The sequence below is a fragment of the Arvicanthis niloticus genome, chromosome 16 (assembly GCF_011762505.2).
Source record: "Arvicanthis niloticus isolate mArvNil1 chromosome 16, mArvNil1.pat.X, whole genome shotgun sequence".
In the NCBI taxonomy this organism is placed as follows: Eukaryota; Metazoa; Chordata; class Mammalia; order Rodentia; family Muridae; genus Arvicanthis; species Arvicanthis niloticus.
The window spans coordinates 19,539,019-19,566,653 of record NC_047673.1 but is presented as its reverse complement, the minus strand read 5'-3'; the positions used below and the strand labels follow the sequence as shown (position 1 = coordinate 19,566,653).

The following is a 27,635-nucleotide window of genomic DNA, read 5'->3' as shown; positions in this document are numbered from 1 at the left end:
CTCAAGTTAACCTGCATTTGAAAAGAGACATTGTGCAAACATTTCCCGAGTACATTCCAGCAGTGAGGAGAATTTCTCAGTGCTCCTCTCTCTCAAGAAATACAGCTCTTCCAAATGAAGACTGATATTTCTAATATTGGATTGATTTTTAGACCAGTCCATGATTGCATCTGAATAACTGGTCACATTTAATAACAATACAAGAGGCATTATAACTTCTCTTTTTGATTCTCTGTTCCACAAGGTCTAAGAACTTGAGGCAAGGCAGCTTGTCCCATCATGGATATAGGTAAGCAATGGTGGGTTGGGAACTTGTGTCCAATACACCTTCACAGTCACCATCATTCTTTGTCCTGGCATCAGCATGTCTCACCATGGTGACCACCATGCTCCTTCAGCATTTTCAGAGACATATATGGAAATTAGCTACAGTTCTCTATGATGTTATGTTAGCAAGAGATAAAGTTGTGGCAGGATCTGGATTTCAAACAGGTGTTAGATTCTTTTAATTGTCAAGTTAAAAATACTTTTGTTGTTTCTACAGTATTTAATGTAAGTTGCATTGATTGTACACCTTCAAATTGTGTTTGTTGTTTGAAATCTGGCATATCAGTTATGGAGGTCTATCAACCAGCTCTTATTTTAGTGCCCTGAGTATCACAGAACCTTGGTATTCTAAAAATAGCTTGCAAGTACTGGAAGAAATAAATCAGGCTTTCAGCAGAAGTAAGAGAGTAGTGGGCTTGATTATTGCTGGTATAACAGCTTTAATTACATTAATTGCTAGCACCACTGCTTCTGCAATTGCTTTGACACAAGAAGTTAAAACAGCTACTTTTGTTAATCATTTAGCAAAAAAAAAGTTACTAATGTGTTGAATACACAAGAGGATTTAGATAGGCATTTGGAAGAATGGATTGATGTTCTTATCCTATTCAAATTACTGGAAGGAGGTCCAGAACTTAAGGGTAAGGAGCCATCTTGAGTGTCATGCCAAATACCTTTGAATTCATGTTAGTTCTACAATTTACAGTGTTAGTCATTATAATTAGGAAGAAGTTTAATGACATTTGCAGTGTATTTGGCATAATTCTAACACCTCTCAGGAATGTTTTAATGATACATAGGGAGCTTATGAATTTCAAGAATGCTGCTCTGCTGAGAGTTACTGTGGTAGATACTGCATATAAAATTACCCATGGTCAGTATTTCTATTTTGGTCAAGCTTCAAAAATGGCATATATAGCTTGATCATGCTAGCCCTTTTTGTCCTGGGAATACTTTTATTCCTGCCCATTGTGTTAAAGCTTGTCTTTAACAACATCAACATGTTGGCAGCCAAAGTACATGGCTTGAACCTGAAAATGGACCCCCCCAGACAGAATTATTAAATTAACAGGCTGACAAGCCAAGGATGAGTAATACTCTGTACAGAGCTTTACCAACCTAAGACATAAGTGCATTGCTTTTGATAATGCATATTTCATGATGGGTAAGGAAGACATTCTTGTCAGAATGACCTAAGACAAGCTCAGTCTTGTTTATGAAATAAAAAGGGGGGAGAGGCGGAGACCCTTTGGGACTGCTTGGCCAGAATCTGACATGGGCCAAGGACAAGGAAATGGTCTACTTGGCAGAAATATGACATTGGTCAACGACAAGGAAGTAGGCTTCAGACAGGAATCTGACATTGGGCTAGAACAAAGAAGTAATTTCAGGTAGGAATCTAAATCTTAGTCTAAAACAAAAAAGTAATTTCAGGCAGGAATCTAAATCTTAGGCTAGAATAAGGAAGTAGGCTTCAGACATGAAAATGACCTTGGACTAGGACAGGGAAGTAGGCTCAGATACTTTGGTCATCCTGATAAGCCCTTAGAAACAGTGATCTCGGGAGTGTTCACAGAACTTTGTTTAATGCCTTGCTCTTTTTTTGACTATTTGTGTTTATTGTCTTCCTTGTTCCTTGATTATCTGCATCTATTGTATTGCTAGACCCTCAACCCAGAACTTACCTTAATACATGCCTGTAATTAAAATGGTATAAAAGCATAAAGGAGGAGGGGAGGAGGGGATAGGGGGTTCTAGGGAGGGGAAATGGGGAAAGGGGATCACATCTGTATTGTAAATAAATAAACTATCCAATACAATTTTTAAAAAAAAGAAAGAAAGAAAAGAAAGAAATACAGTTCTTACATGCCATCTGAGCAGCTTTTGTCTTGCCTCCCCTTTGATTTGTTTTCATGCATACTCGAGCACTCCACTTTCGTTGAAGTTGCTCCAGGATATTCTGTTAAATTTAATATTATGATTAACTGAATAGATTTGTCTTGGTTATCTCTCCCCCCAACCCCCGGAAAAAAAAAAAAAAACCCTCAATTTACACCTTTTAAAGCAATAGCATTTTTTTTTTTAGAATTGGAAAACTTCAAGGGAAATGCTCATATGTGCTCTCTAAATCAGCTTTTCTTTTTTTGTTGTATTTCTGATAACATAAAATGATCATAATCATCAAATGGTCCCATACCCATATGTATATGGGCAGCAGTAATTGAACTCATGGAGTTACTAAAAAAAAAATGTACAGGAAGTTGAGAGAGATACACAATGGGGAGCAGCTAGAAGGAGATGCTGAGGTAAATATGGTCAAAATACATTGTATCTATTTATAAAATTCACATAATAATACGTAAAAAACCTATCATATTTAAATGACCATCAAAGACCAGAGGAGACATGTTTATAAACTGAACAGAATCACTGTGTGTATTTACATAATAAAATAATTTTATAATTCTTATGTGCATTCCTCAAAAAACTGAGTGTTTGCTCTGTCTGGTGCCACATGGCCAGGTCAGGCATAGCAAGCCTGAGACAATCTTTACCTGGTACCGCACAGCTGGGGTGGGCCATAGCACTCTTGAGAAAAGCCCTGAGACCCAGAGGCCCCAGGAGCCACTAAGATGTTCAAGTAAGTAGTGGAGAGATAGGAAAGGAGGAGTGGAGCAGTAGGTACACGATAGAAGTGAAACTGGAGACGTGAAGGCATTGAGGAACAGCCTGATGAGAGTAGCCAGTGATGCCACCCACAGCCATGGTGAGGTCCTGGCCCCTGTTGCTGTCTAGAACCACATCTGGGTCCATGGCTCTGCAGCAGTAGAAGATTATTACCACAAGGCCATGCACATGTCCCTGCTCTGGGCTGCTGCCTGGGATCATGTTGATGTCTGATGGCTGTGAAGATCTGACCTCACCAGCTGCAGAATTCAGGAGAGGCCCAGGAAGAACAGTAGAGCTAGCCCTGGTGAGAGGGTTGTAGGTGAGCTGGCCCCACTCCTTGCTTGCCAGGGTAGTAGCATGACTGAGAGACAGATGTCCTCTCCTCTTGCTCCCCACCACCATGGCAGGCAGGAACAACTGGTCCAGCTCCTCACTGGCAGTACACTCAGAAGAGTGGGCTACCAAGAATGAAAGTTAGGCATTAGTCACTGTAGACAGTTAAAAGATGCCTTACTCGGAAATAGCTTGCAAGGTGTTAAATTATATATTAACTTATCACCTAGTGATACTCTACATTAGTCCACAAAGTAACTGGACCTGGATTGTGACCATTTTTTACCAAAAAAAAAAAAACCAATATAAAAGAATTTTTCATATTCACATACCAACCGTGGCTTCTTCACACTGCTATGACATCCTGTTTGTTCTGCTGATGAAAGTTGTTCTACTAAAAATTTCATACAAGTAGTTAAAATTAACAATCTAAACAATAAGAGAATGATCTTCTATATAACCAGTCATTTGAAAGCCTTTAGCTAAGAATGAAGGAGGAGGAGAAGGAGAAGGAAGAAAAGGAGAAGGAGGAGGAGGAAAAGGAAAAGGAGGAAGAGGAAGAGAAGGAGGAGGAAAAGAAGAAGGAGGAGGAGGACAAACAGCAACAACTATAACAAATAAAAAATTAAAAAATAAAAACAACCTTGAACATTAATTTAACAGTTATTATTATTAATCATCATCACCACCACCATCATCATAACCATCACCATAATTTTATATGTATGGGTGCTTCGTCTGCATGTATACCAGTTACCATGTGTGTGACTGGTGACTATAGAGCACAGAATTAGGTATCAATATCACATAGAACTGGAGTTACAATAAGCAGTGAGCCATCTTGTGGGTACTGGAAATTGTGCCAGTGTATTCTGAAAGAGCATTCAGTGTTCTTTGTAAAAGTATCTTTTGCTTGCCTGATGTAATTGTCATCTCAGAGTCTTACTGCTGATAAGCTCACTCTTTCTCATTCTTCCTGAACTCTGGCTGGCTGGTTCAAGACTAAAACTACTCTTCTAGATGATTAATTCAATCTGGCTTCTCTCAGTTTCTCACTGAATTGCTCTGCTTAGCCTAAAACTAACTCAGGAATTTGTCCTAATTTTCTGGCTCCTTCTTATTCTCTGGCCTCAGCTGCCTCTGCTGACCTGCACTGAACTGCATCAACTCACAAACAAACAAACAAACAAAATGCTGTTGCACTGACTCCCCACTGACTCAACTCCCAACTGACTCTGACTCTCTCTCTCTCTCTCTCTCTCTCTCTCTCTCTCTCTCTCTCTCTCTCTCTCACACACACACACACACACACACACACACACACATACACACACACACCAAAGTGCTCTTAAATAGCTTTTCTTTCCTGTGCTCTTCTCATGAAAGTTGGATATATCCTGTCTCTGACTCATTCTGTCAAATCTTTCTCTGATTCATCACTTTGTCTGTCCCCCAATTAGAAGTCACTTTCAAACATGGCTGCTTTCTTCTATAAACTAACCTTACCTACATTGGTTGGGATTAAAGGTGCATACAACTGTTTGTCTATAGTCCAGCCAGACTAACCATGTTACTGGATTAAAATTCCTCTACAGCTCTGAGCTATATTCCACTCAGTATTCCACTGAGCTACCTCTCCATCTCTTATTTAAGGTCATCTTTTTGCTTGCTTTACTGAATAAATGTTCACTTTTTTCCTTACTGGAATGTGCTGGACACAAATGTTTCTGTGATGTTCATACATCACAGAAGGTACTGCCTAAAGTGATTCCTAAAGAATAAGAATGGACAAGTGAGGAAGTGTGCAAGGCAGAGCAAGAGAGGAGAAGTGCTGGATAGAAGGAGCCACTGTCCTTGACAATAATTTGAGTATGCACTCAATTTATACCATTGTCTGTAACTGCCTATCATCATTTACTGTAAAGAAAATATGTCCATTTAAGACTTGGTATTTCTTTCCTTAGTGCATTGCTAGCAAAGAGGAAAATAAGGTGCCTGCTGGCTTTGGGTCTCACTGTTCCTCTCTGAGGCCTTTTGTTGCTTCTATCTTATGTATCTTCTGCCTACATTTATACCACAACTAACCGTCATCTTGAAAAGGATTTATTTCCAGAATCTCCACTAAAACCATGGCATGATTTCTTTGTATTTATTCTTTGTAACTTCATCCACTTTAATAATCTTTGCTCCCTCTTCCTAAACAATCCTCTGTTTCCAAAACAGAAGACTGATGCTCTTTATCCCATTGCAGTTTCTCCACTAACATCTGGATGTGAGTTCTTTCAGAAGCTTGAGAGCATACACGCACCTACAGTCACTTAGGGCTTTCTGGTTCTTAAATGTTTACTGGGCAGCTTTCTTTGGTAAAGACGGTGTTCTCCGTCTTCCTCTATCAGCGGGCACTCCCTGCAAAGACGTTTTGGTTGTGAGCCTTGCCTTTAATGGTTGAGCCATCTCTGCAGCCCAACAATGAGTCTCCATAACAGAGTTCTCACCTTTCCCTTCACCAGCTTCTCTGTGTCTTCTGCTTTTTTCAGGACCCACAGACACACGGGCACTCCACTTCAGCTGAAGTCGCTCAAGGATTGGCTGATAAAATGAGCATCAGTAAGGAGCTGCCAATGTTTCCTAACATCACCTTTTCCTTTCTCAGAATCAATCACATGTAAGTTAAAGTCACCAGTGTAGAAAACCAAAAACACATTTTGAATACAGATCCTTACATATGCTCTCTAAATACATCTGTATTTTCTCTCATTTGGAAATTGACCATACAAGTCTAGAGGAGACACAGTTATGTAAGAGTCTATACCGTGCATCTTTGAACAAGAAGTTAGCTTCAGGATACCTAGATTATTTGCAATAATCACAACCAACAGAATTTTGAAAATGTATATGAAAACAAATCTCATTCTCCTTTTGCTGTTATAGAATTGGACACTGGGATGCTTTTCATGGACAGAAGTAGGTTTTGTTGCAAAACAAACAAAAAATAGTCAAGAAAGGAGCCTTTCTACATGTCCTCTTGGAATTTCCCTGATCATTGTTATAAAATTAACATTATAAATATATTAAAAGTCAATGCTTTCAGCAAGAAGAGATCTCATTACATACAGAGACCACATCATATGGAAAACTTCTTTAGGTTACCAGGTTAAATAAAAGCATCAGAAAATTATATATCCCATGTAAGTTTTTTAACTTAAGAAAGAATAATGAAAACTATGTAAAGCATTCGTAAGTGACAGAACACAAGAAGTTTTTAAAACTAAGCTCCTACAATGTGACTGGCACTGAGGGCCACATCTATGTCCACATGCCTTGGGGATGTAAGCGACTGGTGGTTATTTTCTCTCCTGCTGCCAACTGATGATATAAAGACACTGAGGATGAGGAGAAACACTTTAGTGATTTCTGTGAATTAATGAATAAAAATACAACAAGGCTGACTAAGCTTAAGTGGGCTGAGTATGTAATAGGACAGATAACACACTAAGTACATAGTGGTAAATGATTTTTAAGGCATATTATTAATTTGGCTGCAAGGGCCAGCAAAAGTTTAGTCTCTTTTGGTGTCAAGAGATACTTTGACAACAGAGTGTCACAATAGATCTCTATACTTATATATTGTCTTGTTAGAATGTTCAACTATTGGGGATGATCAGGATTAGGAGGGATCACTCTTCTACTGTTCATACTTTAAACTGCTGAGTCTTCAGTTCAGTTCGGCCTATCTTTGTCCTGAGACATTATAGAAATGGATATCCAGTAATTAGAAAAAGTTGTGATGAAAGAAATCCAAGCAGAAAGCTGAGAGGGAGTTAGTTACTGATATGCACGGCACAACAGACAATGTGTTCTGAAATTAGATGTCATACGCTAGACATGATTTTATTATGATAGTGAGACATGATGTTTCACTAGGATGCTGTAACTTATAACTGCCTCAGCCTGTTGTAGACATTCACTAGTAAAAACAATCTTTAAAAAAAAAAGTGTCAAGTCCTGAATACCTTCCACTGAATCTTGTCACTGCCATCCCGTCCCATCTGGTTCTCCTCTGGCCTTAGTTGCACTGTCGTAGCTCCTGAGAGATACAGATGTGTAGTTAAAATCAGATGTGAGGGCAGGGAAATAACCATGACCATCTACTTAACTGGTGATACAGATGTTGAAAATGAAGCAAGGAAGAATTGGATTTTTATTTTAACAATTAAATGCTCATTTCTGCTTAAAATTCAACTAGATGTTTACTGGCTTGGAAAATGTTATTATCTAGAGATTCATACACCAAGCAGACATACAAGAGGAGACACAATGTTGACATTAAAGACAAAGGCTCATCCACAAGTGTTTCCAGTCAACAGAAGCTAGCACGACTCTGCAAACAGAATTGGTAGGTACATGAAATCACATGCAATCACTTCTCTTATCCCAATCAGTGTTCCCTCTTCTTATTCTTCCATTTCCTAAAATAGTTTCATGTTAACCCAAGACTTTGGTAATCGCACTTGAAACTATTAGTCATACTTTGCCTCTCTCAATGACACTCTCAATATAATTTCTAAATTTAGAAGTTTGAGAGGTTGTAACTTTTTAACTGGTCATCATTTTTGGACTTTGATTTGTGCTGTGTAAGTAATCAAGAGTGAATGGGATGCTGTCAACCACACTTGAGAGGATAATACCCTTAAAGGATACTGACTCTCCTACCAGTATCTTTTGACTTCAAATAGCTCCTCAGCTAGGGGTAGAACATCATATCAACTTCCTCTCTCCATGGTGAGATTTTAGAACTTGTGTGGGTCTTCTGCCTGCTATCACAGGCACTAAGTTTACATGTAGAATACTCTGCTATGTCTGAAAAATTCTGTTTTCTGCATTCATCCACTACCTCCTGGCTCTTGTAATCTTTCCATTCACTCTTCCTCAAGATCCTTGAGACACTAGAGGAAGTGATGGTATAAATGTACCGTTTAGGTTTCAATGTGACACAGTCTTACTGTCTGTTGACCAGTGGTGTGCCTCTGTGTAATTCATCATCTACTGAAAGAAGAAGCATGTCAGAGGAGGATTAAAAAGTGTACTAATTTATGTGTATTGTAATAAATAATTAAATATTGTTTTAATACTATATCCATTTAGCAAAGAATAATAGTACATTCTCATCAAGGGCTTAGGACTTGTCTAGCCACAGGTTCTTGGGCCAATAATAATAGCAGGTATATGGCTTTTTTGTGACTTAGGCCTTAAATCTTGTCAGAAAGTGGTTGATTACTCCTTTAAAATTCCTGCTCCTATGACACCATATCTTGTTAGGCTAGTCATTGTAGATCACAGGGTTCACAGCTAGATAATATTGACGGTAACCTTTCTTCTACAGTAGCATGCATAGCATATCCCAGCCTATGAATGCTAGCCAGCAGAAATGATGCTCCTGTATAAGTAGCACCTAGAGTTCTCTGTGTTCTTTAATTAACTATGTGGTGTCTTCAGGTATAGGGTCTTACTGTAAAGTGGTTGAGAAGAACCAAGTAATGGCAATAGCTTCTAATGCTTTTGTCTTTGCCTCTCAGTTGCCAACTATTAGGTCTTATTTATTAGCCTGTGGTGTCTAGTAAAGATACTGTATCCCTGTCATAAGTAAATCAATTTAAACTGGGAGGGGGGTTGTATGCATGTCTGTTTACGTGCATGCATGTGTGTGTGTGTGTGTGTGTGTGTGTGTGTGTGTGTGTGTGTGTGTGTGTATGGGTGGGGAGGTATATATATGTGTCTGTCCTGGTCATTCCTTTTAATGTTGCTTGCAAGCATATTTGTTCAGGAATAAACACTGTACCTTTATAGACTATCAGAGAAGATTGTGTGTGCTATAGTCACTAACATCGTGTCACAGGTATAATGAGTAAAGACTTTTTGTCTAGGCTTCTTCTTCACTGAAATGATATCCTTCACTACGCAGAAGTTCTGTAGTGGTGGTCTCGCTTGTCAATGGCTGTTCCTAATCCCTGTGTTACTGAAGTCCTGCTCAGAAAGTTCTTACCTATGCCTGTAATTTTAAGCATAGCCTTGTCTTTACACCTCTGCCAAACTCAAGGTATTCAGTCTTTTGGTGAGGTCACTCACTTGGTGGAAAGAGAAGGATATAGCTTTATTCTTCTCCATGTATATATCTGCTTTAGCCAACACTGTCTGTTAAAAATGCTGTATTTTCCCCAATGCATAATTTTGACATCTTTGTCAAAAACTGGACAGTTATAAAAGACAGTGGGCTTCTTTTTTTGGACCCTTATTGCTTCTCCATTGTTCAATTTGTCTCCTTTACACCAGTACCATGATGCTTATAGTTCTATAATTCTAGAGTACAACTTGAAGTCAGAAGTAGTGACACCTTTAGCAGAGTTATTATTGTTGAATACTGTTTTATATATTCTGAGCTTTTTATGTTGGAAATGGGTGAATGGAATCGAAACACATTTAATGGGGTTCTCAAGGAATTAGTAAGAATATTTTTTAAATGTGCCTTCTAAATTGTGCCAAGTCCACTGAGGAGCTGCTATAAGTAAGACATATCGTCATATGCTGAGTAAATTTATGAACAAGAAGCTGTGGTCATTTGAGTAGACTAAGCCCCCAGTCTCCTTAGAATTCTTAGCCCACAGGAAGTGACACTATTAAGAGGTGTGTCTTTGTTGGAGGAAGTGTCTCACTGTGGGGGTGAGCCTTGAGGTACTATGCTCAAGCTCCACCCAGGGTGAAAGAGAAAGTCTCTTCCTGGCTGCCTTTGGATCAGGATGTAAAACTCATGGCTCCTTCTCCAGCACTGTGTCTGCCTGGATGTTGTTATGCTTCCTACCATGATGATAATGGACTGAACCTCTGAAACTGTAAGCCAGGCCCAATTAAATGTTGTCCCTTATAAGAATTGTCTTGTTCATGGCCTCTCTTCACGGGAATAGAAACCCTAACTAAGACAAAGCTGTCACTCAAGTTGATGACAGACATGTCCAAGCCATACTATACTGTAGGGCTTTGATACCTTCATGAACCATGTGGTGGTTGGTGTGTGGAGATGACAACTAATGGGCAGCAGACTAACACTGGAACTGTGATCAGACAAAGAAACACTGTCAACATTAAGTTTAAAAGCCTTGGAATTAGTTTGAACAATGGCTATTCATCAGAGGAGTCCACATTCTCTCCCCAAGTGGTCTGTTTTATAATTATTGGGTCATATACATTTTCATACAGCTCACCTTTCTCTTCAGCAACTCTCGTGTTTTCTCCACTTTCTTCAGGATTGAAAGACACTCTAGTATTCCACCTTGGTTGAAATCGCTCAACAATGGGCTGACAAAATGAATGTCGGTAAGGACCTGCACAGAGATTTTCTAACACTTTACCGGATACACTTAGACTTCCTTATCGAAAGCAACTAGATATAAATAGAAGATTGTGTACAGGAAAACAAAACACAACATCCTTATTTGTGCTTTCTATATCACGTCTGCATTTTTCTTCATGGGTAACTGACTGCAGAAGTCCAGAGGAGACATCATCATGGCCAGAGGAGTCTGCAATGTGCATCTTTAAACAAGAGTTAACTTCGGAATGCCTGGCTAGTATCTGTCACCACATAAACACCCAATTTTTAAACAAATCTTATTCTTTTGCTATGACAGAATGGGACATTGATAAGACCTCCATGAACAGAAACATTTTGTGTCAAAGGAAAGGAGCCTTTATAATGTAAGCTTTATATGTAATATAAATAATAATAAATCTTAAAATGTAATTAATAATAAAAGCCATATGTGATATAAGCTTTATAATGTAAGCTGAGGATAAACTGTGTACCGTTTTAGTTGGTCCTCTTGGGATTAAATACAGGCTAACATTTTTACAAGTAACCGGCTACATGGGCCATATGGAGAAAGCCTCCTTACCTTACAGCTACATAAAAATGTAAGACATCCCATGAAAGTTTTCCAAATTAAGAGAGACTTTTTAAAATTACAAGGACATTCATAAGTAATGGCACAAAAGAACTTTAAAGATAAGTTCCTGAAATGTGACAGGCATTGACTGGCATGATTTTGTTCCCTTGATAAAAAAAATATATATCTGACTTATCTGATAAGAGTTACTTTTTGAGAAAATTTAACCAGGAAGTTGAATGAAGCTAAATTCTGTGATGAATGATATTAACTGGAATTAAAGGAATGGTAACATTAGGGCAAGATTTCATCCACCTAAACTTATGGATGTGAAGTTGTATGAAGGAGAACTGTATCCTGTTAGGCATTATTATCACCTAGTTGTTGTTTTCATGTGGGCACAAGAGTTACCAGTATGTGTGAAGTTGACAATAGATGGATTGTGATTACTATTCTGGGTTATCATTTTAAGATCTAAAATAAAATACTTTTTTAAAAAAAAAAAAGAGTTACTTTTTAGTGATTTCTATGTTCACATATCCTTCTTCTAGAATTTCCCAAGACTTCTTGCTTCTCTTTCAGGGGGAAGCATAGATGCCATAATAAGGATGGACTTGTACAGAGAGCAACTTCCAAATGCAACCTTCCTGAAAGGTCTCAGCTGAAACCTTTGCTAACAGAAGCTGTAAGGATGCTCTGGTTTCTCCTTTGGCTGCTCTCCCAATGCAGAACTGACTCTGTTCTTTCCACTCTGTAACAGGAGGGCACTTAAAAGATACTAACTGCAGATTATTCAAGGTCAGGGAAGATAAAATGGCCACAGCAAGGCAGTATGCATCATTGCTGTGCCTGGATAGCATATGTCTGTCACTGTTTCCCACACATTACATATACAAACTAAGTCAGGCAAGACTTTAAGTGGAGATTAAACGCTCAATGTATTATAATATTGGGCAAAATCAGTGTGTGGGAGTTTCTTATGTTTGCTGATGTTCATCGCTGAAATAATGATAACAGTGGGTTGTCAAATGTGGAGCCTGACACCAAATACTACACTCAAGAAGATGGGGTTCTATTTATTGTTGGTGGGGTCCAGTATACATCCCTGTTCTTATGAAAAACTGAGATAATGAAGGTAGCAAGAGTCCAAAATTAGATAGATAGATAGATAGATAGATAGATAGATAGATAGATAGATAGATAGATAGACTTTTACTCTCTGCTATGCTGCTGGTTATTAGGATATCTTGGGTGAGTTTTCAGTCATTGAGAGTGAACATTATTCAGGTTCAGGAAGGTTCACTTTTCTACAGTTTCTACTTCATACTACTCAGTCACCAGTTCAAATTTGCCCTCTCTATATACAAGATAAGATTATAGGAATGGAACAGCAGCAATAAGAGAAGGTTGTGAAAGAAATCCAAGAATAGGACTTGGAGGAATTAGTTACTATAGATTCTGAAAACATTATGCATGCACAGTTGACAAAAGGTTCTAAAATTAATCATTAGATAATAATTTCTTTATTCTCCAGCACAATGTGACTTGTATCTCACTCACCTTATGTTAAATACTCATCACTGAGAAGATTCTTAATATGAAAATGTAAAGTTCTGAGTACCTTTTGCTGCTTCTTCTCAACGGCATACCATCCTGTCCGGTCCTCCTCTGACTTTAGTTGGATGGTTGTGGCTCCTGAGAAATGCATGTGGTTCATTAAAATCAGACATGAGGGCAGAGAAATAACCATGACCATCTACTTAACTGAACTACAGGCATGCAGTTAAAATGTAAATATATAAAATATCCAATAAAAAAGAAACAAAAAGTAAAGTATGCATGATCACATAAGCTTACAGACTCTTGCTATTGCCCTTGTTCATCCTCCAGAGATAGAATGTAAATATCTGTCCTTCCAGTCTGGGCCAGAGCACTGAGCAGATCTTGGGTGGCAGCTCTGTCCCCAACCTCCAAGAATCCAGAGGAAGCAGGGATCCCAGGCTCTCGAACTCAGGCAATATCTTAGGTAAGCAGACAGCAGGGCCCACCCTAAACAGGGAGTAACTGGGAACCAAAAGGACCCAGGAAGTCACTCCCGGCCCGGAACACTGGTTCCTTCCAGTCTGGGCAAGAGCACTGAGCAGATCTTGGGTGGCAGCTCTGTCCCCAACCTCCAAGAACCCAGAGGAAGCAGGGATCCCAGGTGCTCGAACTCAGGCAGTATCTTGGGTAAGCAGACAGCAGGGCCCGCCCTAAACAGGGAGTAACTGGGAACCAAAAGGACCCAGGAAGTCACTCCCGGCCTGGAACACTGGTTCCTTCCAGTCTGGGCCAGAGCACTGAGCAGATCTTGGGTGGCAGCTCTGCCCCCAACCTCCAAGAACCCAGAGGAGGCAGGGATCCCAGGCGCTCTAACTTGGACAGTGTCTTAGAAACTAGTTCACAGATCTGAGGCCTGGATCAGACCTCTGCCAGGTCTGCTGTTGTGTGGACCCCGGATTCCACCTGAGACATACTGGAAGGTCCACTCAATCCAGAGCCACAGAGGAACAAATGAACTCAGAGCTTCAGACAACATATCCTGAGATATTCTAGAGGAGACACTGCACCCAGAACAGCAGACACCTAGCTGGACTACTACCTTGGAGGCACCATATCCTGAGGCATCCTAGAGGTACCACTATAATCAGTACAGCTGGAAAAGATCACAGAGACTTCTGGACCCTAGGAGATCAGACACAAGCTAGATAACTAGAAAAACAGGCTTCAGTCAGAGACAGCAAGTACAGGCAGCACTAGAGTTAACCAGATGGCAAAAGGCAAGAGCAAGAACATAAGCAACAGAAACCAAAGTTACATGGCATCATCAGAACCCAGCTCCCCCATCAGAGCAAGCCCTGAACACCCCATCACACCAGAAAAGCAGGAATCAGAATTAAAATCACTTCTCATGATGATGATAGAGGGCTTTAAGAAAGACATAAATAACACTCTCAAAGAACTTAAGGAGAGCACTGGTAGACAGATAGAAACCCTTAAAGAGGAAACACAAAAATCCCTTAAGGAATTGCAAGAAAATGCAACCAAACGGGAAAAGGAATTAAACAGAACCATGCAGGACCTAAAAATGGAAGTAGAAACAATAAAGAAATCACAAAGGGACAATACCCTGGAGATAGAAAACCTAAAAAAAAGATCAGGAGTCATAGACACAAGTATCACCAACAGAATACAAGAGATGGAAGAGAGAATCTCATGTGCAGAAGATACCATGGAAAACATTGACACAACTGTCAAAGAAAATGCAAAATACAAAAAGCTACTAACCCAAAATATACAAGAAATCCAAGACACAATGAGAAGGCCAAACCTAAGGATAATAGGTATAGATGAGGGGGAAGACTCCCAACTAAAAGGACCAGTAAATATCCTCAACAAAATTATAGAGGAAAACTTCCCTAACCTAAAGAAAGAGATGTCCATAAATATACAAGAAGCTTACAGAACTCCAAATAGTTTAGACCAGAAAAGAAATACTTCCCGCCATATAATAGTCAAAATATCAAATGTACAAAACAAAGAAAATATACTAAAAGCAGTAAGGGAAAAAGGCAAAGTAACGTATAAAGGCAGACCTATAAGAATTACAACAGACTTCTCACCAGAGACCATAAAAGCCAGAAGATCCTGGACCGATATCATACAGACCCTAAGAGAACACAAATGCCAGCCCAGACTACTATACCCAGCAAAACTGTCAATCATTATTGATGGAGAAACCAAAATATTCCATGACAAATCCAAATTTACACAGTATCTCAACACAAATCCAGCACTTCAAAGAATAATTGGTGGAAAACTCCAACACAAGGAGGGAAACTACAACCTAGAAAAAGCAAGAAAGTAATCTTCCAAAAACCCTAAAAGAAGATAGTTACACAAACATATCTTCACGGATGTTAGCCCAAAAGCTTGGATTGGTGAAGACTCAACCCACAGACCACATGAAGCTCATGAAGAAGGAAGACCAAGAGGGGATGCCTCAGTTCTACTTAGAACGAGAAACAAAAATGCTCAAGGGAGCAAATAGGGAAACAAAACATGGAACAGAAACTGAAGGAGGGGCCATCAGGAGACCTTTCCACCTGGGTATTCACCCCATGTACAGTCACCTAATCTAAACACTGTTGTGGATGGCTGGAAGTGCATAATGTGAGGAACATGATATAGCTGTCTCCTTAGAGGTCTGCCAAAGACTAACACACTCAGAGGACAATGTTCACAATTAACCACTGATATGATCAGGGGTTTCCCAATGGAGAACTTAGTGAGAGGACTGAAGGAGCAGAAAGGGTTATTGACCCCAGGTGGAAAGCAACAATACCAAACAACCAGAGCCCCCCAGGGTCTAAACCACCATCCTGGGAACACATAGGGAGGGAACCAAGACTCCAGAGGTATATGTATGGGAGGATGGCCTTGTTGGACATAGGTGGGAGAGGAGTTTCTTGGTCCCATAAAAAAAAAATGAACACACAGTGGGGGGGAATGATGTGAGGGTGGGGAGAGGATAGTGGGGGGGGGTAGGTGCGGTCACTGCCTCATAGAAGCATGAGGAGGGGGATGGGATAGGAGGTTTCTGGGTGGTGGGAGGAAGTAGGCTAAGAGGATAAAATCTGAAATGTAAACACAACCAATTTTAACAAGCGGGGAAAAAAAGTCTTCAGAACCAACATCTTTAAAAAAAAAAATGTCAGCCCCCTGGGGGTGGGAAATTTTTTTTTTCTTGATACTAAAACTTGTTCTGAGAATTGTATATTGCAGAATACACAGCCTTGGTGTATCTACTCATCAAGCAAGCTAAGCAGACCTGCCCAAACCTCTGATGTCCTGGAATTCCATCTGGATTCAGTGAAGACACAGCATCAGAGGCTTATCAACTTACTCTTCCCCCCCAACCCCTCTTCTAAAATCTCAACACCCTTAATCAGCATGAAGAAGTTAAAGAAGAGTCATCGCCCCTATTCCCTGAGCTTGGGGACTAATGTGGTTAATAATGGTCTGTCTTTCTAGGGACAAGTAGTGGTTTTGTTGGAACAGGGGAGATTAGCTAGGACTTATTGCATAGCCATAACCTATTGGTAGAAATCTGTATAATTATTATCAAGATGAAGTTACAATTTCTTAAATGGTACAAAATTTACTTTGATCTCAAATTTAAGGTTTTCATTGGTACGAGCCTCTTATTAATATAAAAATGAGATGAATATTGATACTCTCATGGGCATTGTGCCTGTATAACACATTTAGTACTACAATGCCTAGACCCAGCCCTTTTTTAACCTTTTTAACTGATTTGGGATGGTTAACCTATGAGTTAAGGGACTATAGCAAATTCATATTTTTGAGTTTATTGTTAGGGTGTTTCCCATATTTTATTTAGAAATAGCTGAGAGGAGTGAACAGACAACAGTCCAGGTTACCTTACATGGATAGTTGGTTTTCAAAACATCAGAAGTCCATAGAACTGACGCTACAAATATTTATATATTAATGTTCATATTGATTAGAGACCTGTCTGCTCCTGACAGCTTCCTGTCGTGGATTCTAAGAAGAAATTGAGCATCCTTGGAGTTACTCCAGTTGTGTGGTAACAGCCACTAGGCAAGAATTGCCTCTCTCCATCTACAGACAAATTACTGTCCAGAAAAGGACACACATGCAGAATAGTCGACTGATTACATCTGCCTAGACAGAGTAATCAGTCCTTAATAATCCTGCATCACCAAGGTCTGTCAGATGATTCTGGGCCAGAAGGCTGAAGATTTGATGCTCCAACGTTCGGTAGTATAGGGGCTTTTCAGGTGTTCAGAGGTCTCTATAAATTGGCTAAGTTTTAGAAGCTATGCTTTGTGCTTCCCACAATTATAGTTAACTCAGTCATTCTGGATTTCTGATGGGGTTGAAAACTTACAGCTATTTACCATAAAAGAAAAGATTTGAGTGGATGGTCGTCAGCTGACATTCATCCTAAAGCCAGGTTCAGAACTAAATGTTTTAGTTAGGATAAATGACAAAGGTGCTGATTAGTCAACAAAAGGATGGATGGGGTATTAGGACTATCTTGTACCTCACTGGTACAAATTGGCATAATTATGCTCTAATTGTATTTTGAGAGAAAAGTTTCATTTTAACAGGAAGGGTGATGTGTAGGAGAAGCTAAGGTAGGAGGAGTACTGAGAGGAAGAAAAGGAATAAGAAGAGAAGGAGGAGAGGAGAAGCTAGGTGATGAAAGAGAGAAAGGGGGGAGACAGGGAGGCAGATATTCATGTATCTCCACCAGTCAAAGATAGTTGTTATATCTAGGTCGGTCAGTGGGTTACACCTCTGATTGAACAACTCCAAACTTATAAGGCTTATGATTAACATTATTTTTAAAAAAATGTATAAATGCAAAAAGGAAAAGGGGGCATGGGATAGGGGTTTTTTAAGGGGGGAAAAGGGGATGGCATCTGAAGTGTAAATAAAATATCTAATAAAAAAAAAAAAGAAAAAGAAAAAAAGAATGTAAATATCTGTTACTGAAAGCACCAAGCACTTCAGGACCCAGGGTCTCCTCTTGGACAACCCTAACCAACAACTCAATAGAAGATTTCTCATGCCTAATTTTGATGGTTTTGTCAGGAAGTTTTTGTCTCTTGAAGATAGCATTGTCGGCCCAAATGAAAAAATATATAGATGTATAATTTTATGAAATGTTTCATATGAAAAATATGTATATATTTTATACAGACATATGTTTTTCTTTTCAAGCAGATAGCCAACAGTATGCTTCTTTTCAGACACCCTTACTGTCATTTTAGCCTCCTTCCTGTATATTCCTCTTGTTCCCCTCCTCTGGCTAGAACTTCTGCACACACACATCCATCACATCTCTAATTCCCTGCTGTTCTTCCTATCCATTCTTCCCAACCAACCTCTGCAAGTTGGCTCAAGTTTTAAGGACCAAAAAGCCTTGAGGTGAGCTGAGAAACTCAGATAGGAACACTAATTTACCTGGTAATATCCTAACGGGAGTTTTAAAATGTTATAAAATGTGTGATCAGATCAGCACCCCAGCCTCTGCTGTTGCCTAACGCTTTGAGAGTGCTGGAGGATGGTCATGATCGTGATATCTCCCGTTCCAATGCTTTTCTGCCCTGCAAAACCCCGAGCAGCCTGCACCACAGGTACACACTCTGCACTTCCGCGGAGACTGGTGTCCTTGGGTTGTTCTGAGTAGAGAACAGCCCTGATCCTGTAGAGATTGCACTCCACTTCTAGTTCCAAGTACTCTTAGTCTCTTAGAGACTCTTTGATGCTTCTGTTTTATTTTTTCCTATATTTCTAATACAAACTCTCCTTTCATTTTGTAATGAAGCTCTCATCTGTATACAATGACCTCATCTCCCACTGCCTACAGTTCTTCCCATTTAAATCTGTGTTCCCTCTTCCTAAATACTCTTCCATTTCCTAAAATTTCTCATTTTAGACAAAAACTCAGATGACTTGGATCCTACTTTTGCTTACCAACATTTGCAATGTAACTTCCTTTAGAAGCTTAGGAAGAAATAAAGATTAACGTATTTACCACTTTACTATTTTAAGTAAAATGAACATGCTGAACAAAAGGTGCCTGTATCTTCCTCTTTTAATAATAACTCTTTCAAATGACTTCTTATTAACAATGCCCTCACCTTTCTCTGGAGAGGCTCCTGTATTGTCTCCACTTTCTTCAGGATCCACAGACGTTTGAGCACTGCATCTCCACTGAAGTTGCTCAAAGACAGGCTGCTAAAATGAATAACCATAAGGAGCTCTGCAGGTTTCCTAACAACTTTCCTAAATATTAGCTAGACTAAAGGCAACTAGATATAAATAAAGGATGAATGTACAGAAAGAATAAATAAATAAATAAATAAATAAATAAATAAATAAATAAATCAAGTGACAAGATTCTTATTGATGCTTTCTCCATAATGTTTGGACTTTCCTTCATATGGTAACTGACCACAGAAGTCCAGAGGAGTCATCATCATACACTGAGAATCTGCACTGTGCATCTTTAAACATGAAGTTAACTTCAAAATACCTAATTAATCTTTGCAATAATCACAAAAAATCATTAGATTTGAATAGGCAATATGTGTGTAGGCATGCATATACATACATATACATACAAATCTTATTCTCCTTTTGCTGTCAAAACTAGTAGTGTTTGCAATAATCATAAAAATCACTTGATTTGAACATATCTATGTATGCTCATACACATTATCATTGGTGACATTGTTGAAAAACCCCATTTGCCTGTCTTTGTTAGGGCTACTTTTTCTGTCTTATATATATATTTACTGCATAGAATACATGTATAATGTTGATTTCTTAAGTACCAGAATGTATTTGGTGGGTAAGCTGTAGCTCTAACTTCATTCTTCATGTGTTTTTATTTTTATTTTTTTTTTTTTGAGATGATTCTGCAGTTTCAGCTTCCTATGCACTAAAACTAAGTCATAGGTGTATACCAGCCTTTCTGGGATCTATCCTTTTAATTTCAACTTTAGAGCTGAATGCCTATCCAAATGTATTCTAACACCAAGCAAAGTCTGTGTGTAAAATTTTGTTAAATTGCTGATGTCCCTTATGGAATTAACAAAGAAATTAAAAGTTACTGCTATAAAACGTAACACCAGAGAGCCCTGTCTAGAAGATAATGTTCTATTTAGTTTTGGTGGGGTCCAGTGTACATCCATATTCTGATGCACACCTGAGACCATGAAAGCAGCAAGAGTCCAAAGAAAAATAAAACCTTACCCTTTATTATGCTGTTGCTGTTCTTGGGTGAATTTTCAGTTATTGGAAATGAACATCAAAGCATTAATCAGGTTTGGAAGGGTTACTTCTTCTACAGTTACTACTTTAAACTAATTAGTCACCAGTTCAAATTTGGTCTATCTCTGTACTAGGTAAGATGTTATAGAAATGGAACTCCAGCAATAAGAAAAGATTGTGAAAGAAACCCAAGGATAGGACTTTAAAGAATTAGTTCCTGTGGATACTGAAAATGTTATGCATGGCACAGTTGACAAAAGCTTCTAAAATTAACCATTAGAAAATTATCTCTTTATTCTCCAGCACATTGTGACTTGTATCTCACACACCCTGTGTTAAATATTCATCACTGAGAAGACTCTTAATATAAAAATGTAAAGTTCTGATACCTTTTGCTGCGTCTTATCAGTTGCGTACCATCCTGTCTGGTCCTCCTCTGGCCTTTGTTGGATTGTCATGGCTCCTGAGAGATACATATGTGTAGTTAAAATCAGACATGAGGACAGTAACCATTACTGTCTATTTAACTGGTGATGCAGATGTCAAAAAAAAAGTAATGAAGAATTATATATATATATATATATATATATATATATATATATATATATATATTTTTGGTTTTTCGAGACAGGGTTTCTCTGTGTAGCCCTGGCTGTCCTGGAACTCACTCTGTAGACCAGACTGGCCTTGAACTCAGAAATCCGCCTGCCTCTGCCTCCCAAGTGCTGGGATTAAAGGCGTGCGCCACCACCACCCAGCAGAATTAGATTTTTAATTTAACAATAAGATGCTCATTTCCACTTAAAATTCCGCTTAAAATAGTAAATATCAACTAAATATTTACTGGCTTGAGAAATTTTTAAATTATCTAGAGTCATATACCAAATACACACATAGGAGGAGGTACAATGTTGAAGTTAAGCATATGTGTTAAAGATACACACACAAGTGGCTCCAGTAAACAGAAACTAACACAACTCTGGAAGTAGAGTTGGTAGGTACATGGAATCTCATGTAGCCACACCACACATTCTCTACCTGGTGACAGAATTGTTTCCAGGCATTTTCTTAATCAAATTACAGCTTCTTACACTTCTTATCTCCTTCCTGTCTGAAATACTTCTGCTTTATTTCTTGACCAGCTTCTTCCTCCGAATAAAACTCAGCACAGTATCTCCTGTCTTCCTTATGGCATCCAGTCAGTATGTATACATTTAACCGTCTTAGAGGTTTGCTCAGTTTTCAAATTTTCATTTTCATTGAAGTTGTCAATTATTCCTTTAGATTTAACTCCTTTGCTCATGGCCTCATGATGACAATAATCAGTTGTATAAGTACTGTCATACTCTACTCAAAGATCCCTTCTTGAGTTTTTACTAGGTTTATGCTCTGAGACTTGGGGAATGTAGAGAAATGAGACAATGTTGACCAAACACAGGTATTGTCTGAGGTGACTTATAAATGCTGAGTTTATGAAGATAAAGAGGAAGAAAGCACAGGAGTGTGTATGCAGGGCGGGGGCAGAGAACGGATGTTTTGAATGGAGGAGCAGAATCACATGACATTAACTTACTCACATATTTGACTGGCCACAGCTGCTTCTGTTCAGTTCAGCTACTGTGAAGAAAACCTAAAACTGCAAAACCCAGTTTTCCAGCCCCAGTGTCCTTCTGGAACTGAGGCTTTCAGGATACATGGTGACTTCTGATTTTAGGCTCTCACAGTCTGGTGCTCCTGTGCTATCTTACACTTTTTCTCCCTATCTTTCTAATACAGCTACCCTTCATTTTATAAAGAATTGATTAGCATACTCTCCCCTATACACATCTGCCTGACTGCTTTCATTTAATCCCTGCAACTTTTTCTATTTTAGTCTTTGTTTCTTCTTTTTAAACACTCTTCCATTTCCTAATACTTCTCATATTGAATAAAGACATTAATATTTCCAATCACATGTCAACTCTCTCAGGGAAATTTTCAATGATGTAACCTCTGTCAGAGGCTTGAAAAGATTCAGATTACTGTCAGTTAAGACTAAGTTTTTAATTCATGAATCTTAGCTGGGCAATTGTCTCTGGTGAAGAGAACAGCTCCATTTTCCTGTTTTTAACAAGCATCCCTTGCTATGACCACTAATAGAGTTCTTACCTCTGTATTCAGCAGCTCTTGTATTTTTTACAATTTGGGGTGAGTCTATTGACACTCGAGCATTCCGTTTCAGTTGAAGTCTCTCAAATATAACCTGCTAAAATTAAGATTGGTAAGGAATTGCACAGAGATTTTCTAACTACTCTCCAAGAACATCACAATTTCTTTTCTTAAAGCAACTAGATATAAACAAAGTAAGCATGCCCTTCAGAACAGGCATGGATAGATAGATAGATAGATAGATAGATAGATAGATAGATAGATAGATGGGTAGATGGATAGATGGATAGATGGGTGGGTAGATATGTGGGTAGATGGATGGATGGATAGATAGATAGATAGATAGATAGATAGATAGATAGATAGATAGATGGGTAGATGGATAGATGGATAGATGGGTGGGTAGATATGTGGGTAGATGGATGGATGGATGGATAGATAGATAGATAGATAGATAGATAGATAGATAGATAGATACATAGATGCATAGATAGATACATAGATAGATACATAGATACATAGATAGATACACAGATAGATACATAGATAGATTTATAGATAGACACATAGATACATAGAAGGATGGATAGATAAAGATAGATACATGGATGGATAGATAAAGATAGATAGATAGATAGATAGATAGATAGATAGATAGATAGATAGATGGCAGATAGATGATAGAGGATCCTTACATATGCTTTTAAATCATGTCTTTATTTCTTCACGCAATGACTGAACAGATAAGTCCATTGATTTATGTTTTTACTTTGTAAGTAGTTGGAATTTGAGCAGAGTTGAAGGATTGTGCAAGAAATCTAAGGATACGGTTTAGGGAGTTAGCTACCATAGCTCCTGAAATCAGCATATATTGCACAACTAAAGAGGAAGAGGAATGTTAAATTAAATGCTAGATGATGGTCTCATTTCTCTTAAGGGCTGTGCAATGTCAAAGAACCCCTGCCTTCGCCAGTGAGAAGAATCTTCACTTGAAAATGCAAACCCCTGAATACCTTCCACTGCTTCTTATAACTGCCACGCCATCCTGTCTGTTCCTCCGCTGACCAGAGCTGTTCAGTTTTGGGTCCTGACAAATACATACGTGTTGTCAAAGTCAGTCAAGAAAGCAGTGAAGCAAACATGATCATGTACAGTACCATAGATACAAAATTTTCAAAAGGGGAATAATAAAATGTTGAACTTTTATTTTGCAATAAAATCTTCAAATAAGCTTGATAATTCAACCTGATACTTTGTGATTCGGGAAATAAATGTCATCATCAAAAGCTTTGTGTATCTTACAGACAGTAGGAGTCACCGTAGTCATCTTTTTGTGTGTGCATTTAGTGTTCTAATAAACAGGAATGAGCACATCTTCAGCAACAGAACTGTCAATATGACTCACACGTGCTCACGGGGCACACTTTCCTGTACTCGCTAAGAGTAACACACCACAGATCACCTAGGCATATTCTTGGTCTGCTGAGCCTCTTCTGCGATGCTTGCATCGACTTATATTCAGGGGTTTGACAAGTCTTTCATTACCTTAAAACTCAGCATAATAAGTTAAATATCCCTTGATTCTGTTTCTTTTTCCCTATGTAAGTATGGGCTGTTTTCCTCCTGGCATCCTTAACACTTCATTTGATTTTCAAATATTTTGTTCCCCTTTGAAGTATAAATTGTTTACTTACATACCTAAGCATTTTATTTCTGGGACAGAAAACTTTTTATAAAAAAATTGTAAAAAGTAATATTTTAGTTGATTTTTCTTATTGAATTTTACTGGTTTCTGGCTCTGGAATTTAAAGAGGTGAACAAATATTGCAGCAGTGCCTTCACTTGAGTATTGTTTGGCTCATCTCTTAATGAGTGGGTTCAGGGATATAGTGACCAGGATGGTAAAGTGGCACGTGAGGCATACTGAGGGAGTCACAGATTTTCACCTTGTGGATAGGACTGAAAACAGAGGTAGGGTTGAGGGAGACATTACTGTCTCAGCAATGCATAAGAAGTTGGTAGAGACGGCCAATAGCTGGGAATGGAAGGCTGAGAAGAAGGAGGCAGGGAATTAAGATTTACAATAAATGTTAAGATGCTTGGACACTAACATTGGAAGGGAACATTAGTTTTTGCTTTCTCAACTGAGGCAGATCAACTCAAGATATGACAAGGACAATATTTCTAAGTGGCATGTAAAAAAATGGAGACAAATTATTGAGTAGGATGAAAAACTGACAACTCATGAAATCCTGAACTCAGGAAAGGTTCCAGAACCTTTAGCAAGTCTAGCTCAGGAAACTCTTTAAGAAAAAAAATCGCCAGTCTGGGCCAGAGCACTGAGCAGATCTTGGGTGGCAGCTCTGCCCCCAACATCCAAGAACCCAGAGGAAGCAGGGATCCCAGGCACTCGAACTCAGGCAGTATCCTAGGTAAGCAGACAGCAGGGCCCGCCCTAAACAGGGAGTAACTGGGAACCAAAAGGACCCAGGAAGTCACTCCCGGCCTGGAACACTGGTTCCTTCCGGTCTGGGCCAGAGCACTGAGCAGATCTTGGGTGGCAGCTCTGCCCCCAACCTCCAAGAACCCAGAGGAGGCAGGGATCCCAGGCGCTCTAACTTGGACAGTGTCTTAGAAACTAGTTCTCAGATCTGAGGCCTAGATCAGACCTCTGCCAGGTCTGCTGTTGTGTGGACCCCGGATTCCACCTGAGACATACTGGAAGGTCCACTCAATCCAGAGCCACAGAGGAACAAATGAACTCAGAGCTTCAGACAACATATCCTGAGATATTCTAGAGGAGACACTGCACCCAGAACAGCAGACACCTAGCTGGACTACTACCTTGGAGGCACCATATCCTGAGGCATCCTAGAGGTACCACTGTAATCAGTGCAGCTGGAAAAGATCACAGAGACATCTGGACCCCTAGGAGATCAGACACAAGCTAGATAACTAGAAAGACAGGCTTCAGTCAGAGACAGCAAGTACAGGCAGCACTAGAGTTAACCAGATGGCAAAAGGCAAGAGCAAGAACTTAAGCAACAGAAACCAAAGTTATATGGCATCATCAGAACCCAGCTCCCCCATCAGAGCAAGCCCTGAACACCCCATCACACCAGAAAAGCAGGAATCAGAATTAAAATCACTTCTCATGATGATGATAGAGGGCTTTAAGAAAGACATAAATAACACTCTCAAAGAACTTAAGGAGAGCACTGGTAAACAGATAGAAACCCTTAAAGAGGAAACCCAAAAGTCCCTTAAGGAATTGCAAGAAAATGCAACCAAACGGGAAAAGGAATTAAACAGAACCACGCAGGATCTAAAAATGGAAGTAGAAACAATAAAGAAATCACAAAGGGACAATACCCTGGAGATAGAAAACTTAAAAAAAAAAAAGATCAGGAGTCATAGACACAAGTATCACCAACAGAATACAAGAGATGGAAGAGAGAATCTCATGTGCAGAAGATACCATGGAAAACATTGACACAACTGTCAAAGAAAGTGCAAAATACAAAAAGCTACTAACCCAAAATATACAAGAAATCCAAGACACAATGAGAAGGCCAAACCTAAGGATAATAGGTATAGATGAGGGGGAAGACACCCAACTTAAAGGACCAGTAAATATCCTCAACAAAATTATAGAGGAAAACTTCCCTAACCTAAAGAAAGAGATGTCCATAAATATACAAGAAGCTTACAGAACTCCAAATAGTTTAGACCAGAAAAGAAATACTTCCCGCCATATAATAGTCAAAATATCAAATGTACAAAACAAAGAAAAAATACTAAAAGCAGTAAGGGAAAAAGGCAAAGTAACATATAAAGGCAGACCTATAAGAATTACACCAGACTTCTCACCAGTGACCATAAAAGCCAGAAGATCCTGGACTGATATCATACAGGCCCTAAGAGAACAAAAATGCCAGCCCAGACTACTATACCCAGCAAAACTGTCAATCATTATTGATGCAGAAACCAAAATATTCCATGACAAATCCAAATTTACACAGTATCTCAACACAAATCCAGCACTTCAAAGAATAATTGGTGGAAAACTCCAACACAAAAAGGGAAACTACAACCTAGAAAAAGCAAGAAAGTAATCTTCCAAAAACCCCAAAAGAAGATAGTTACACAAACATATCTTCACAGATGTTATCCCAAAAGCTTGGATTAGCGAACACTCAACCCACAGACCACATGAAGCTCATGAAGAAGGAAGACCAAGAGGGGATGCCTCAGTTCTACTTAGAACGAGAAACAAAAATGCTCAAGGGAGCAAATAGGGAAACAAAACATGGAACAGAAACTGAAGGAGGGGCCATCAGGAGACCATTCCACCTGGGTATTCACCCCATGTACAGTCACCTAAGCTAAACACTGTTGTGGATGGCTAGAAGTGCATAATGTGAGGAACATGATATAGCTGTCTCCTTAGAGGTCTGCCAAAGACTAACACACTCAGAGGACGATGTTCACAATTAACCACTGATATGATCAGGGGTTTCCCAATGGAGAACTTAGTGAGAGGACTGAAGGAGCAGAAAGGGTTATTGACCCCAGGTGGAAAGCAACAATACCAAACAACCAGAGCCCCCCCCCCCCCCAGGGTCTAAACCACCAGCCTGGGAACACATAGGGAGGGACCCAAGATTCCAGAGGTATATGTATGGGAGGATGGCCTTGTTGGACATAGGTGGGAGAGGAGTTTCTTGGTCCCATAAAAAAAGAATGAACACACAGTTGGGGGGGGGGATGTGAGGGCAGGGAGGGGATAGTGAGGGGGGGGTAGGTGCGGTCACTGCCTCATAGAAGCATGAGGAGGGGGATGGGATAGGAGGTTTCTGGGTGGTGGGAGGAAGTAGGCTAAGGGGATAAAATCTGAAATGTAAATACTACAACCATTTTTAACAAGCGGGGGAAAAAAAAAGTCTTCAGAACCAACATCTTTAAAAAAAAATGTCAGCCCCCTGGGGTGGGAATTTTTTTTTCTTGATACTAAAACTTGTTCTGAGAATTGTATATTGCAGAATACACAGCCTTGGTGTATCTACTCATCAAGCAAGCTAAGGAGACCTGCTCAAACCTCTGATGTCCTGGAATTCCATCTGGATTCAGTGAAGACACAGCATCAGAGGCTTATCAACTTACTCTTCCCCCCACCCCTCTTCTAAAATCTCAACGCCCTTAATCAGCTTGAAGAAGTTAAAGAAGAGTCAGCGCCCCTATTCCCTGAGCTTGGAGAGTAATGTAGTTAATAATGGTCTGTCTTTCTAGGGACAAGTAGTGGTTTTGTTGGAACAGGGGGGATTAGCTAGGACTTATTGCATAGCCATA

The 27,635-nt window shown here is 39.3% G+C and overlaps 1 protein-coding gene across 4 annotated transcripts in view; it reads right to left on the bottom strand.

Annotated features, from left to right (window-relative positions):
* Window positions 1-27,635, bottom strand: part of LOC117721596 (uncharacterized) — a 145,223-nt gene that overhangs the window by 38,488 nt on the left and 79,100 nt on the right. For 2 of the 4 annotated variants that reach the window (XR_013104353.1, XR_013104351.1), the window contains exons 42-51: window positions 23,300-23,373; window positions 22,287-22,380; window positions 20,528-20,601; window positions 19,004-19,100; window positions 12,889-12,962; window positions 10,587-10,680; window positions 7,344-7,417; window positions 5,826-5,919; window positions 3,663-3,724; window positions 2,194-2,287 (exon numbers count right to left, since the gene is read on the bottom strand). Coding sequence is in view for 1 of the 4 variants with exons in the window: in XM_076913975.1 (XP_076770090.1) it covers window positions 2,194-2,287; window positions 3,663-3,724; window positions 5,826-5,919; window positions 7,344-7,417; window positions 10,587-10,680; window positions 12,889-12,962; window positions 19,004-19,100; window positions 20,528-20,601; window positions 22,287-22,383; window positions 23,300-23,373 (834 nt within the window). In the remaining 3 variants the exon portion in view is untranslated. Of the gene's footprint in view, window positions 1-2,193; window positions 2,288-3,662; window positions 3,725-5,825; window positions 5,920-7,343; window positions 7,418-10,586; window positions 10,681-12,888; window positions 12,963-19,003; window positions 19,101-20,527; window positions 20,602-22,286; window positions 22,384-23,299; window positions 23,374-27,635 lie in introns of those variants that run through there. The other 2 variants (XM_076913975.1, XR_013104352.1) reach the window with 2 other exon arrangements.